This window comes from Bacillus rossius, chromosome 11, assembly GCF_032445375.1.
Source record: "Bacillus rossius redtenbacheri isolate Brsri chromosome 11, Brsri_v3, whole genome shotgun sequence".
Classification (NCBI taxonomy): domain Eukaryota; kingdom Metazoa; phylum Arthropoda; class Insecta; order Phasmatodea; family Bacillidae; genus Bacillus; species Bacillus rossius.
This window is the reverse complement of record NC_086338.1, coordinates 55010942-55026330: the sequence shown is the minus strand read 5'-3', so window position 1 is coordinate 55026330 and position 15389 is coordinate 55010942. Positions and strand designations below refer to the sequence as shown.

Genomic DNA, 15389 nt, shown 5'->3' with positions numbered 1-15389 from the left:
AAAAAAAAATCAATATTAATTTGTTTATTGGATTAACATGTATACATTTTTGTTATATTTTTTTTATTTCTAGGATGATTTATGCCTATAAAGACTTCTAGCGATAAAACTATTACATTTTTTAAGTTAAGGTTTTGTGTATTTTACGCTTCTAAAATTATTATTCTCTATGACTGATTTTACCCCCTCCACTAAAAAAAACCCTACTTATTTCTGCTTTACGATTGGCTATTTGTCGTGACGCAAGTCGTCACTGGAGAATCAAAACAAACCTACCAAGGTCAGCGAAAACCAGCTGATTAGTGTTGTTTGTTTTGTTGTTAGCGAGGCCTACGTCGTGAATCTAGGAGCAGCATCGAGCCTAGTTGGTGAAAATGACGTCTCCTAAACAAGTGGTAAGTGGAAAATGTGTGAGTGAACGATTTAGAGTCGACTGAACACATTACGAGTAGGGATTTTTTTGTAAAGCTATATTTATTCTCGTTTATTGACGTTTGCTGTACGAGACACACTGTTGACGATATCCTTTGTATGCGTACCAGTGAGTGAAATGTGGCGTGGAATAAATTAGATTATAATATTCATATTTTGTTATAGTAATTTACATAACTTTATTTTCATAATTAGGTAAAATGCGCTCGAGAAAATAATTGTTATTAAGCCTTGGTGTGGAGATACCTAACTGCTTAATGCAGAAAACAAGTGGCATAAAATTACGCAGGGTATGTATTAAATGTATACAAATGTAATAAGGTACATGAACTATAATTATGAGTCTTTATAGCTAAATTTCGATCGAGCAGTTCGCGCAACGGTAAATCGTTTGACTCGCATTCGGGAAGACCCTGGATCGAACACCGGTCCTTCCATTCTGATTTCGGTTTACAACGGTTTTTTGAAGTCACTCCAGGCAAATCATGAAATGGTTCCTAACAATAGACCACGGCCGATTGAATCTATAGTTACGACTTTTCTACGGCGTTCTCTTGGAGAAAAGGAAGGGGAGTGGGAAATAGGGGGGATAACCCCCCACCCCTTCCGAAGTTATGAAAAAATTTGCAAAATATCAGTGAAAGCAGTATGCTACTGTGTGAGAAGCCACATCGCCTACGGAAACTCCCGTAGGTCCATATGTCAGTGTGTTAGTGTCAATGGTGAAAGTAAGTTTTATTTTGAATACATTGCTTGATTTTTTTTTTAAAATCAACCCTCCCTTCCCCCCTCCAAACCTTCCGAAAAATGTTTTAACTGCCACTTTAGTATAGTGTTTGTTCGCCTCTGACGATCACGATGTAAACGAAAGACAAAACCAAAATAAAAAAAGAATTCTTTGCTGCTGTCTATATATAATGCCGCGTTGACAGAAGCTATGACGGAACAGGAGTGTCTTTGTTGGTGAAGAGCCACTTGATAGAACCACTTTTCCCGCTGTTTGCTTAGTTTTAAATTATTTCTATTTGTTGGTGGCAATGTTAGATTTGTTTAGGATTTAGGGAGGATGGTATAACCACCCCCCCCCCTTTTTTTTTTGACGTGACAACGTCTAATAAATCGATGAACGCCGGCTGCACGCACGAAAAAGTGTCCCACTACGGATGTCCCACTACGGACCATCGATTTGACTTTTCAATCATATTTTCGTCGTTTGAATTATTAATATTATGTAATTTAACGATTGTCTACCGATTTTCAGCACAATCGGTACAGTTATTTAAAAGTAATGTTGAATATTCAAATACGTTTTGAACCAACAATGGTGTTTTACAGTTACACATAATAATTCAAATTACAACCGGGATCTTTTGCAAAATGTTTTAAAAAATATTGTAACACATAAATAAGTTTGGTGTATTTGGGAAGCGTATTTGTTATAAAATCGAGTTATAAAAACGAAATAATATTATTCCCCTACCGTGAACAAAATTTTTATAAATGTATATATAACATCTGAAACTATAAATTACCGAATTTGGCCTCGTGGGTGAGCGATCAGCGGCGCTATCTTTTAATTGTAAGGATGTCGGTTCGAATCGTTTTTGTACTTGTAAAAATAAATACGGCGAACGTAACATTTCAAAAGTAATAAATATATTTGAATAATGAATGCAAATAAAAGTAAATTTATTAATTAAATTGTACATTTCATTTCACTCCTTTGTATCCATACAAAATAGAGATAATTCAATAAAAATGATTCAATTTTATTCATAAAAGTATGCAGAGGTAGATTTTATCATACAAAATATAGAAAAGTTTTAAAAAAAAAATTCTTCCTTAAAGAATATAATATTTTTAATGCCTAAATGGTTTGGTTGCTAAAACCTATTACGGCTCAGTCTCAGGCCGAATATGATATTTCCTTTTCTTCTGGATCAATCATTTCATCAATGTTTTGTTATGACGTTGTCACGTTAAACTATCGTCCGTAAACCGACTTTACAGACAACCAATTTTTTTTTTTTTTTTTTTCCGTGAATGAACTTAATATTTCCAGTTTGGTTGGGAATCGAATCCAAAACAGTTATATCACAAGCTATGCTATAAACTCTCATATAACTATAGTATATTAGACGTTAGGGGGGGAGTGGTCTCCTTGAAGTTGAAAAGTATTTTTGTTTTAATTATTGTCAGTACAAAATAGTGTACTTCGCACATAATAAGCACGCTACAACAAAATATATTCAAATTTTTTAATATTCGATTGTCTTTTCCATGGTTTAAAAACTATGCTTGAATGAAAAAGCCAATCAAAACATAAAATTATGCGCCAATTTTCGTAAGAAATTCTCGGTATTGTCTATAAAAGGTATTTCTTATATACAAAATAAAATACCCATAACCACGTTGTAGCATTACAGTCTTAGTTCTTGGCAACTGGTCTCGAAAGGAATCTTTTGTAAAAGTACAGAACATTTTATTCTGTGTATATAATGTTGTTTATAAGACTGAGCTGAAGTTAGCTCGATCCATTCATTCTATCCGGCCGCTCGGCAATTTCCGTTTGTTGCAGAGACCATGATAATCACACATTTGAGGCTATTAGAGCCACTGGTGCAACGTACGTACGCACCCACGCACCCCCCCCCCCTCCCTCACGCACGCAATCCCACCCCCCATGCACGCATGCACCCCCACCCCTCACGCACCCCCCCCCCCCCCCCACGCACGTACCCACCCACGCACCCCCACGCACGCACCCCCCTCACGCACGCAACCCCCCGCCCACCCCCCACGCACGCACCCCCCCACCACCCTTTCGCACGCACCCCCCACGCACGCAGCCCCCCCACCACCCCTCTCGCACGCACCCCTCACGCACGCACCCCCCCTCAAGCACGCACCCCCCCTCACGCACGCACCCCCCATGCACGCACCCCCCCATGCACGCACCCACCCAAGCAAGCACACACCCACCCACCCACGCACACATGCATGCATGCATCCACGTACGTATCCACATATCCACATGCACACACACATACATGAAAGTTTCTGTAACATCCCGAAACAATCTCTGATTATGGAACATTCTAAAGCATTCAGGAACATTCTAGCAAGTCTTGTCCACTTCGGCACTGTATTCCCAGCTGCTACACTATCTTCTCATAATAAGTTCATTGGTACAATGCCTTCTTTTGATACTCTTATCTTCGAACCCAGCCCCTGCAATTCCAAACCAAAACCCTCTTCATGGCTGGGGGTTGGAGGGCTTCTATACCACATAACCCCCATGGGACTGCGGAGTTATAGCTGCACGCAGTGACAAACCACACTTACATTTATTAATGTATATGTATTGAGTAGGTAACATAAATAAAAATTCAATCACGAAAATTAACATGGTTCATTACAATTGAACACAAATAATACATTCAAACTAGGTACCTACATAAAAGTAATAGCTAAATAATATTTAATTTAGAAAAAAACTTAAGTGTAGACTGGTATACAGAAGTTTTTCGATAGGCTTAGTATTTTTACAAGTTTATTGTTGAAAAAAAAAAGTAAAGGTAATGTGTGGATCCCCGGGTTTTATTGAAAAAGCCAGAGAAAACAGTCTTAGGTTTTTATTTTAGCGTAGATGTTTGGCAAGCCTGGTTGTGGTTGGTTGCAGCTGAAGAGCGTGGGTCCCAAGCTGGTGCCGTTCTTCAAGACGGTGGCCATCTACTTCGTGCTGTTCATCCCCGTGGAGCGGCCGTCGTGGTTCGCGATGATCATCAAGTGCCTGCCCATCGTCAGCCTCATCGTGTTCGTGCTGCTGCACGGCATGAGCCTGGGCGACGAGTACGTGTGCGCCCAAACTTTCGGGCATGGAGCCTTCTCAGGGTAGCCGCGGGAGACTTGGGGTCTGAGGGCAGGTTGTTTTGTTAGGCCCCAAGCCCCCAGCTCAGTTATTTACTGTTCTACTTTTCGAACCTCGCAGTAGAAAAAAATAAAGCACTGTAAAAGTGGCATTTGCAAAGGATGGGGGATATCAACCCCTCCCCCCACTTTCGCAAAACTTAAAAAAATTATCTTTCAAAGTCCATCACTCCCACCAACAAAAGAAAATAATTTGTAAGCAAACAATGGGCAAAGTGTCTCTCTCTCTCTCTCTCTCTCTTTCTCTCTCTCTCTCTCTCTCGAGTTTGGCACATTCCCAGAGCCCTGACCGCGTGAAATGGCATAACTATATTTTTTTTTTGGGATTTTGGGGAAGGTGTATACACCCCTCCATCCCCCCCTCTGCGTCTGTCCCTGCAGTTAGCAATTATTAGTCTTTGAAGTAGAAACTAGTTTTCATTTCATTTTTCAAGTGACAGCAGTGTTAAATATTTGTTAATTATGACAACAACAAAAAACACCCATCTTTACGAATGTTGTTCAGTTAACTGGAAAAATAACTACTTGAAAATAAAACCACAGCAATTTGGGGCACAGGTTGTGGTTACAGAATTGAATATTGTTGAGTTTTACAATGTATGATTCTACATTATTTACCTGCTACTGTACTGTGTACAAAATTTTTAAAATAATTTTTAATGGCTTCAGAAATTACCTTTCAAGTGCCTTTTTTTTTTTTTTTTTTTTGGGTTTGGGGGGGGGGGAGGGGGGTAGTTACCATTTGACGATGGGGTATTTCATACCACCCAAACTCTTTTGTCATCACCTCTCCTAAGAATCAAGGCTGGGTCCGCCCCGGTTCGGATCCCACTATAATCTCAGAAGTAGGTTTCATGCTCAGACAACCTTGACCTTGAAATCTATAGAACACACTGTGCGAAAGAAACAGGGGCATAGGCGTGCGCACGGTAGGTGCCACAGGTGCCTTGGCACCACCATTAGGGTTAACGTTATTTTGTTTTTTACAAGCAGATATAATACATACTTACAAAAATACGTATTATTTCTAAAAAAATATGTTTTCCAATCGTGTCGAGTTACAGATATGTGCTCATAACACTATCAGTATATCAATTATTAATCGAACCAACTATACACACGGAAACAAGTCAGTTGCGATTATTTGTGTTGTACACGCGGGCCGCGGCTACAAAACTTCTGAAATGTAAATACTTCTCCTAGTTCTCCTCGAATTACATAGAATGCGCGCTCGGTGTCCACTGTTCACTCCACTCGGCAGGCGCACGGAATAATAGCCGCCGTCCGCCAGGGTTTATTTTAAAAAAGAGAGAGAGTTTAGTTGGCTTACTCGATGACTTATATGCAGTTGCCAACAAAACATTTTTGTTGTATTCCAAAAGTTAAAACTTTTGCCCACTCTTATTTGTGTATTTTTATTATTTTAATATTTTACATATTTAAGGTATGTTACAAAAACTCCCTTGATTTGTTGATTTTAAAACTTAACATTTGAGAATGTTTTTTCTAGCATTTATTTGGCGTCTTCAGAAAACATGTAAGTACGGTTTTTCAAAGCCACCAGCATGAATTCCGTGCAAACAATTTGTGCAATTTACTTTATGGCTCAACAAAGCTTAAAACTGTAAATAGTTTAGTAGTTTTCCTGGTGATTATAACGTTCAAAGCCATAATTTGTCATAAAAAATGTTAAAATTTTTACATCTGTGATTTAATGTTTTTGTTCGGAAACACCTTAAATAGCACTATTTTGCGCTTTCAAATCCAAATTTTTCCGGGGGTCCTCCCCCGGACCCCCTGCTTTAGGCTCGGGGTCCGTGAATGACAGGGCTGTTGTGTAATCTGGCACCACCAATACTGAAGTCCTGCGCACGCCTATGAACAGGGGGATGCAGCTGAACGGCTTCTAAAATAGCTGTGCGCTTGAGATATGCCAACATCTAAAATTAAAGTTGTAAATGTAAAGAAAACATTAGAAATTAAATATGAGGGCTGTTTTTTTTTTTCACCCTCCGATGGGCTATAAAAAAAGACAACTCTGCATAACATAATAATTTTACTACCTAAAGTTCAGCAGGGCCTTACTAATTTTTCTAAATACTCGCAAAAACGATTGAGGCATTTGTCATATTGTGACACAAGCTTCTCGATGCCTTCTTCGAAGAAGTCAGCTGCCAGTGAGGAGTGATACAGGGCCAGCGCCTGGATCTACCCTCTCCCTCAAAACGCCGCTGTTAGGCGGGTGGAATAACCGCACGGGGCACCGGCTCCCGCGTCAAAACTTACCGCATGATTTGTGAATAGTGGGGCAGGCAGTGGCGTAGCCAGAATTTGTGTATGGGGGGTGTTAAGAAGCATGCCCCCCCCCCCCCCCCTATTAAAGTGGGGGGTCCGGTGGTCCTCCCCCGGGAAAATTTTGATTTTAAGGTCTAAAATAGTGCTATTTTAGCAGTTTTCGGTACTTAAATTTAAATATTGTAATAGTAAAAATTGTATTAATTTTAAGATGAAATTTGTTTGAGTGATGAATAAGAAATTAATTAAAGATTTGGTGCTAAGGAGGGGGTTTGAACCCCTAAACCCCCCCCCCCCCTTCCCCCCTGGCTACGCCCCTGGGGCAGGTTGCCTATGAACACCGCACAGTCCGCTGATTCCCGAAGAAAGTAGAAGCGTTGGTTGCAACTGTGTACCTTCCCTTGCCTTGCGGGAAGAGGTGCGTGGCGACTGAGGGGACTGACTGCCGCAGGTACGCCTTCTCGCGCCGCATCCTGGCGGGGCTGGTGCTTTCGTGCGTGGGCGACGCGCTGCTGGTGTGGCCCCAGTACTTCCTGCACGGCATGGCGAGCTTCGGCGCCGCGCAGGTCGTCTACACCGCGGCATTCGGCTTCCGGCCGCTCAGCGCCTCCCTGGGCGTGGCCCTGTACGCCCTCTGCGCGTCGGGTGAGCCTCCCGGGGCCTCCCGCCCGGCCCACCGTCCCTCCCGGCCCGTATCGCACGGCTGGAAGCTTCCAGCAGAACTGCCAGCCGAGCCTGCGTGGCAACACTTATGGACGTTTCTCTGGAAGAACAGGGGGGCACAACCACTCCACAGGCGCACTGAAAAATCTGTGCAGTTGAGAAATGCCAACATCAAAAATTAAGTTTTCAATATGAGGAAATCATATGAATTTCTTAAACATAATATCATAAATAAAAAAAAATATATATATATATTTACGAATATTCTTGGTTCAGAATTAACTGAGTAGCATATTTAAAAATTACACTTCAGGACATCATAGATACATTAAATTATCCAATCAAGGACTGTTATTATTTTTTTTTTTAATTTCGGAATTTCAATTTAAATGGGATGGTATTCCATACTACCAGAAGCTCTCATTCATTCGTTCTCGAAATTCGACGCTGGGTCAGCCAGTGAGGTGTGCCAGGGTCAGACCGGAGTGAAGAAAAACGCCTGGCATTGTTCTCACACCAGTCCAACAGATGGCCTAAGATGGGTTCAGTATCCATGCAGGTATTAGTCTGTAGACTGGCTCATCATCATCATCATCATCATCATCATCATCATCATCATCATCATCATCGTCCTCGTCCTCATCGTCGAATTGGAAAATTTGGAAAAAGCCTGAAAGTAAAATGATAATTTGGAGGGTAGTTAATTTGATTAATATGGATTTTAATATGTAGTTTGAGAAATGCTTAAGTTAAAAAAGCTACAATATCATTCAATGAGTGCCCTTTTCTTAAATGGTCCTGAACTCACACTCTGAAGGCAGCTTTCTCATTACTACGAGAACTTGAATTAATAGGTATGAATACATTAACGTGGCACGTGTTGGGATAAAATTGGTGAATCCAGTTTTCTGAAATGTGGTAAAGAAAACAATTTCTGTCTTGGAAAGAAGTCAAAAAGTGCTACACATATAGTATTACTTAATGTCTGATTTACACTTAAACGAATTGGCAAGTACTGTTTTGTCTCATTGTAGGCATCAAAACGATTGTACCCATTTATGTTAGTAACCAACTTTTAACAAAAAAAAAAATTTTTTTTGTTAAAATCACGCGTTCAACCCCTGTTGGTAGTTCAACCTAGATCGACGGGGAAGGAAGATAGTGTCTGATCAATACGCTACCATGGCCCCTCCTACCTGACGTTCGCCTTCGTCAAGATCGTAAGTGTAAGTGGTCGTATTTTGCAACGCGTCAATCTCGCGTGGCGAGGGTCGATACAAATTTACGAGCACCAAGTCGGTTCCCAACTGGTTTGGAGCCAGTGGCAGTCCCCCTTCCCCTTGAAGAAAAAAAAAGTGATAACACAGCACGTGACGTTTTGTCAGTATGTGTGTGGTAGTGTGCTATGTACAATTTTTTTAAAAATTATTTTTGGGAGGTATTCCATACCACCCAAACTCTCCCGAAAGTCAAGGCTGGGTTCGGCACTGTACGAGGCCCGGTGTGTGTCGCAGCGACCGTGGTCCTGATGCCCGGCCTCAGCGGGATACTCGCAGCCGGAGTGCCCGTCTACAGCATCCTCCTCATCACGATGGCATGGCGGGCCATCGCCAGGGTGCAGCTGTTTGAGGTGAGTGATGCTGTATGAAGTACGAGTGGCTTGGTCAGTGATGCCGATTTAGGTGAGAGTGGCTTGGTTAGTGATGATTTTTGTGGTTAGAGTTGCTTGGCGAGTGATATACTGTTTGATGTACAAGTGGCTTGGTGAGAGATGCTGTTTGAGTGATGATCTTGTTGGGTTTTTAGCTCTCGTTATCCTATTCCAGCCTTGCCAGCTAATCATGTCTCCATTTCTTGGGGCCACGTTAAGGGGGAGAGACGACAGCTTGGATTGCACTGCGTTTAGGGGGGTATGGTTTTTTTAAACTGTTGAAACTATTAATAATATAATTAAAATAGTAATTTATTTTTTCTCAGGGCAAAATAATCTTCTAATATATATATATATATATATATATATATATATATATATATATATATATATATATATATCACTTTCATCTTTTTGCATTCAGTTCAATTTGTGCTATAGATAGAGACACTGTATTTCTTGGGGGAAAATAGGACTGTTTGTTAGACTCTGACATACTGTACTAATTTTTTTTTTTCCACAATTTGTTACATTATTGGTTGTGTTGGTGAAGCTGCTTTACCGCACTTGGCTGGGCCAGCGAAAATGCAGCTACTGTGCTATTGAACGTGCATGATTCGCCATTAGGGTATGAAGACTTACAGTGTTTTGAGAAATATCTTGACGCGCAAATAGTTTCCCTGAAGTACATGTCTTTCGAGCCGTACATCAATCCAGCCATAGACGGATTTAGGAAGGGAGGTGTTTGCACATCCCCCCCCCCCCCCCCCCCCCGCAGACGCTTAAAACTTGATAAGGAGTTTAATACTGTTCCGCTAAAATTAATTTTTTATGACCCTAATGGTCCCCATCCCTCCGTAAAAAAATCCCCCTGGTTCTGCCCTTGAATGCAGTCAAACATTTCAGTTACAAACAGTAGGTGAGACTTAATGTAAAACCTGCAGCACACGTCCACAGCTAACATCTGTTGGTTGTTTGTGTTGTTGTAGGATCTGTGGACTTGGACAAAGCTGTTTGTGTTGTTGTAGGAACTGTGGACTTGGACAAAGCTGTTTGTGTTGTAGGAACTGTGGACTTGGACAAAGCTGTTTGTGTTTTTGTAGGAACTGTGGACTTGGACAAAGCTGTTTGTGTTGTTGTAGGAACTGTGGACTTGGACAAAGCTGTTTGTGTTGTTGTAGGAACTGTGGACTTGGACAAAGCTGTTTGTGTTTTTGTAGGAACTGTGGACTTGGACAAAGCTGTTTGTGTTGTTGTAGGAACTGTGGACTTGGACAAAGCTGTTTGTGTTGTTGTAGGAACTGTGGACTTGGACAAAGCTGTTTGTGTTGTAGGAACTGTGGACATGGACAAAGCTGTTTGTGTTGTTGTAGGAACTGTGGACTTGGACAAAGCTGTTTGTATTTTTGTAGGAACTGTGGACTTGGACAAAGCTGTTTGTGTTGTTGTAGGAACTGTGGACTTGGACAAAGCTGTTTGTGTTGTTGTAGGAACTGTGGACTTGGACAAAGCTGTTTGTGTTGTTGTAGGAACTGTGGACTTGGACAAAGCTGTTTGTGTTGTAGGAACTGTGGACTTGGACAAAGCTGTTTGTGTTTTTGTAGGAACTGTGGACTTGGACAAAGCTGTTTGTGTTGTTGTAGGAACTGTGGACTTGGACAAAGCTTTTTGTTTTGTTGTAGGATCTGTGGACTTGGACAAAGCTGTTTGTGTTGTTGTAGGAACTGTGGACTTGGACAAAGCTGTGCTCATGCGCAGGTGGCATAATTTTCGCTGTGTCAGACGGCTTGATTGGATTCCACCACTTTCATCATCCAATACCTCATTCTCAGGTAAGCCTTTACTGTTAAGCTGTTCACATTGCTTGTTATAGCTAAATCTATGAAGGATTTTAGAAATTTTTAGTCAAATCTTGGTTTTGTTTGGTATTACAATTTTGGTCCAGTCGGCACAAGACATCTCTAATCTCGACCGTATGGAGACATTCCAGACGTTAACTCATCAGTTGCTATTGAATCTCATTCAGTCATATAAACTATGAATGAATTTGAACAAAATTGGCATTACAACTTACGCACCCTTTTGTTTGATTTTTTTTTTCTATAAAATTGGATGTGATTTCGCCATTGTGAAATGTTAAGGGGCATGCCTACCTGTACTTGTTAAAACAGCAGTGGGTAAGCACTAACGGTGAAACCAATACATGCATCAAGTACCCATTAGCCTCTGCGTAAGGCAGTGAGCAGGTATGCAGGCTTTCAGTCGTGATGCGTTGAGCTACCCTCGTAACTTCTTTATTGCCTCAGGATAGTAAATGTTTGGACGTTGATGCGAATTTTGTACTACGTTCCATATTTTAAGACAGGCTTCGAGGGTAAAAAAATTAATTATTTTGGTCGAGGAGGCAGTGTAAAATAAATGGAAGACACCCACATTGTTTCTATGAACTGACATGTGAGCATAGAAAGAGGCGTAAATTTGCAGAAAAAGTCAGTATTGTTTGTTTATGCAACCCAGTACACACCCGTGCAGTGTTTGAATTTGTTGACACTGGCCCTTGTTCACTTCTCCTGGATCCCTATTCAAATGATGACTCCTTATGACCTTCGTTTGGAAAAACAAGCATCTTTAAATTGTTAATTTGTGTTTATTTTTATCTGTGGCTATTTTATCTCACAAATAAGGTTCACAAAAATCCGTTTTTTTTTTTTAAAAAAGCTTGCAACATTATCATCATCTAAAGATCATAAAAAATTAAACAATTGCATTTACAGTTTGTAGTATCAAATTATTTACACGAAAATCAATTATTGTAAAGTAATCTTAAAATTTACAATGCCTGCATAATATAATCAGCCTAGTTGTTTTTACTATGCGGTTAATATTGAATACGCGTGTTACAATTGTATAAATTCACGGGGGAAACGGTCTAGAGACTGAGAAGGGAAAGGGGCTAGTTCCAGTGGATGAAGAGAGCATTCAGGGCGCATGTGTTCCCTTGGTGGTGGTGCCGTGGCAGCAGTGAGTCTCAGCTGGCCAGGGGTGGACTCGGGCACGGCCCCTGTACCGCGGTGTGGCCTGCGCAGGCGCTCATCATGGTGACGTACTACGCGGCGCAGCTCGGCATCGCGCTCAGCGTCGTCGACAGCAAGGCCAGCTACAACAAGCTGCAGTCGCTCGGCGCGAAGACGGGTGCCGTCGGCCACAGGACGAGGCGGGCCATCCGCCTGCACTCCGCGCACTGATCTCGCCCGGTGAGCTCCCGTGTGTCCGGCCTAGCGGGCGGTCTCCCGTCCCACGGGTCCTCTTTGACCCGCCAAGGTTTTGGGCAGTGGCCCTTAGCCCTTATGCCCTTACCGAGAATCACTCTGCTAAACGCACGTTCTTGTGAATTTTAAATTATTTATCTTGTAGTAAAAGCTGTGGTTTTACTGACGCATTGTTCGGATACATGTGTAGTAGTCTTGATTAACTTGGCTTCGATTGACCGAGGCCCAGTATTATCAAGAGCCGAACTAAAGCGCCATTACCAGCAAAGACTGTTGAAAAATTTGCTTGATGATTGTTTTCGAAAGCCTGAAGAAAATTAACCCAAAAAAAAAAAAAAATGTAGTGACCTGAAAAAAATCTACACTGAATAAAAAGGGTAGAAAAACAGATTGATTCCGGGTTGTTCTTTCGGTACTTTTGGGGACTTGACATGGACAGCATAAAATTTTGTTTTTACTGCGCGCTGAGGTTAAATTCATTTGCTAGTCTGCTAGGGCGAGGCGATCTTTGCAGGCGGGCTTTCCTCAGTCTCCAGTCGACGTGCAGACTGCTGTGTATGCCTGTGGTTGCCAAGCCAATGTTCTTTAAATAACGATAATTTTTCTTGTAAGTTTTTTTTATGATAAGAATAAAAATGTTGTTTTAAGTTAAGTTAATAATACCGTAGTATTACAGGCGTCATCTTGGGGATACGAAAAAAAACTGTCCCAGGATTGCACAGCAAGGAGGAATGTGGCTGAAGAAGGATTCGTGTTCTTATCTTGTGATCATGTCCCAATATAGCGTACACTTTTTTTTTTTCTTCGACTGCCTTTTAGGGAGGGTGTGGTGACATCTGTCCAAACCCCTGGACCGGAATGACGTTGTGCTCCTTGTCGCAGTCGACGACCGCCAGCGTTCTGGACTCGGGGATCGACGGTCCTCCGCCACGCGGGATGTGCGGGAGCCAGAGCCAATCGTCTCCCGGCGATCTCCCGTCGCGCCGGGGGCCGCAACTCTCAACATGCGTCGGCACGACGGCGGTGTTTCTCTCTCTCTCTCTCTCTCTCTCTCTCTCTCTCTCTCTTCCTCACGCCGACAGACAGGTTGCTTCTTCGTCTCTCTCTCGTCGCTAGCTGTCTAAACATTCACACTCACTTCCACTGTTATTGTGCATGTTTCCCATGCATTCCCATCTCTCTCAGTCTTCCGACATGAAACTTCATTCGACTTGTTATAATTGTTTTTATCCGTGTACTTTACAGTTGATAACTTCATATGATCTTTTAATAGCTTTCATTGCTTCATCGAAGCAGTCTGTCTTTATTTTTGTGGTTGGGAGTTTGTTTCATACGTTATACATATATACAAAGGCATTGATATTAAATATGTGTGTGATTTCATAGTTAACTAGTTGTGATGGTGCACTCTAAACACATGAAAATTTTTATGATAAATTTCTATATAAATAAAGTGTGTTCACCATGTAGCAATTTTATAGTTGTACTTCGTTGATATAAAATATGTATATTTATGTAGTGTCTTCCTTGTAAAGAAAACAGAGTTGCATAACGATTTATTGGGCTATTTAGTGTATCAGTAATGAATGGTATGTTAAAAATGTTCATTAGAATTTTAATGATTGTTGTATGTTACAAAAGTTACTTGTCTTGAAGTATTTTTAAACCAAAATAAATACATAGGTAGTGTTGAAAGTGACATTCTGTTAATGTTGTGAGTTCCTAAACTTCATAGTGTAGATATTTTTATTTTTTTAATTTAGGTACATAAGTTACCTTTAGTACTGTATTTACAATTTTTAATATGTATATGAAAAGTTTGTGCATGCAGTAATATAAGTTTTTTGTGGTTTGTATCGAATGTATTTTTTATTACTATCACTCATCTGATGTATCATTGTAAAAAATTGCTGCTATTGTTTTTTACCTCTACCAGAAGATTGGTTAACATGTATGTGTAGAGAATTTGATTAAAAACTCTTATCAGCATTTAGAATTAAGACTAGATAAAATATCATGTAAGGCAGGGACCTAAAAATGTCTTACAAACCTAGAAATATGTTTTAAGAATCTTTAAAATGTAAACATGATTAAAACAGCAGAGAATGCTTTGTACATTGGTTTAGCTTCACAAGGCAAAACTAGTTTAATAGAACAGTGGAAATAAAATATAACTGTGTTATTACTATATAACTTGTTGAAACAGAGGGAAATATAAACACTCAAGCCGGCAAAAGAAAAATTTATTCCTACAAGTGTTATCAAATGCTAAGAATATAAATTGTTATCAAATCTTTTACGTAATTGCAGTGTCTCTTGGTTTTATTTGTGTCATGTGTCAGCAAAGCAGATTTTAAAAATGTGTTTGTTCTAATGCAATACAAACCAACTGAAAGGAAGCCATTAGAACAAAAATAAATAAAATAATGAGAAAGACTAGACATTAGACTATATTATATGGGTAAACTTAGCTGGAATTTATGGAACAGAAAGGAAATCCCAAAATAACAAAGCTTATAGAAGTAATACAGAGACCAACAGAGTCCAAATTACTCTTCTATTCCATTATACTAAAGAAACTAGGAATAATGGTGGGATGGTTGAATGAATAATAAACTGTCATTAAATAAAAATAATAATTAATTTTTGGAAGTTTTATAGTGGCCACTGTTGAATCCAATTAAATGACTAGAAATTTGCTCTCAATTGCTTAACATGTTTCATTCCGCACCTTGACAAAACTTTTCTGCTTCCTGGGTCATCAGTCAGGTTGGTTTCATCGTAATTCCACATATTTTCAGGTGGAATGCCTTCAGCACTTTTCTCCAGATTTGAAAAAAAATTAAGTAATGTCTCCTTATCTATACCAGCACGGTCTCGCTTAATGTTTGAGGCCACTTTGAATCCAGTTAAATGACTAGAAATTTGCTCTCAATTCAAATTCTCGACTAGGGTCGAGATGCCTGACTGGTGGGTACCTGTGCATGGTTGGATCGTGTCATCTGCTGTCATCCCAAACGACAGTTGCGTCGATTCAACGCCAGCGTCAACAAGTGGTGGCAGCAGCAGTAACCTTGTGGTCAGCAGACAGCGACGCGAGCCTCGTCGAGAGACCAGTCCGGCCGCTGTTGCGGAGAGAAGGGGTAGGA

General features: G+C 40.6%; 1 protein-coding gene across 1 annotated transcript; it reads left to right on the top strand.

The window, feature by feature from the left end:
* Positions 1 to 215: 215 nt before the first annotated feature.
* Positions 216 to 14946, top strand: LOC134537024 (lysoplasmalogenase TMEM86A). Its single transcript, XM_063377217.1, has 7 exons — positions 216 to 395; positions 4115 to 4284; positions 7109 to 7302; positions 8835 to 8950; positions 10693 to 10803; positions 12058 to 12225; positions 13123 to 14946. The coding sequence occupies exons 1-6, from the start codon at positions 375 to 377 to the stop codon at positions 12214 to 12216; spliced, it is 771 nt and encodes a 256-aa protein (XP_063233287.1). The 5' UTR covers positions 216 to 374; the 3' UTR covers positions 12217 to 12225; positions 13123 to 14946.
* The last annotated feature ends 443 nt before the right edge of the window (positions 14947 to 15389 follow it).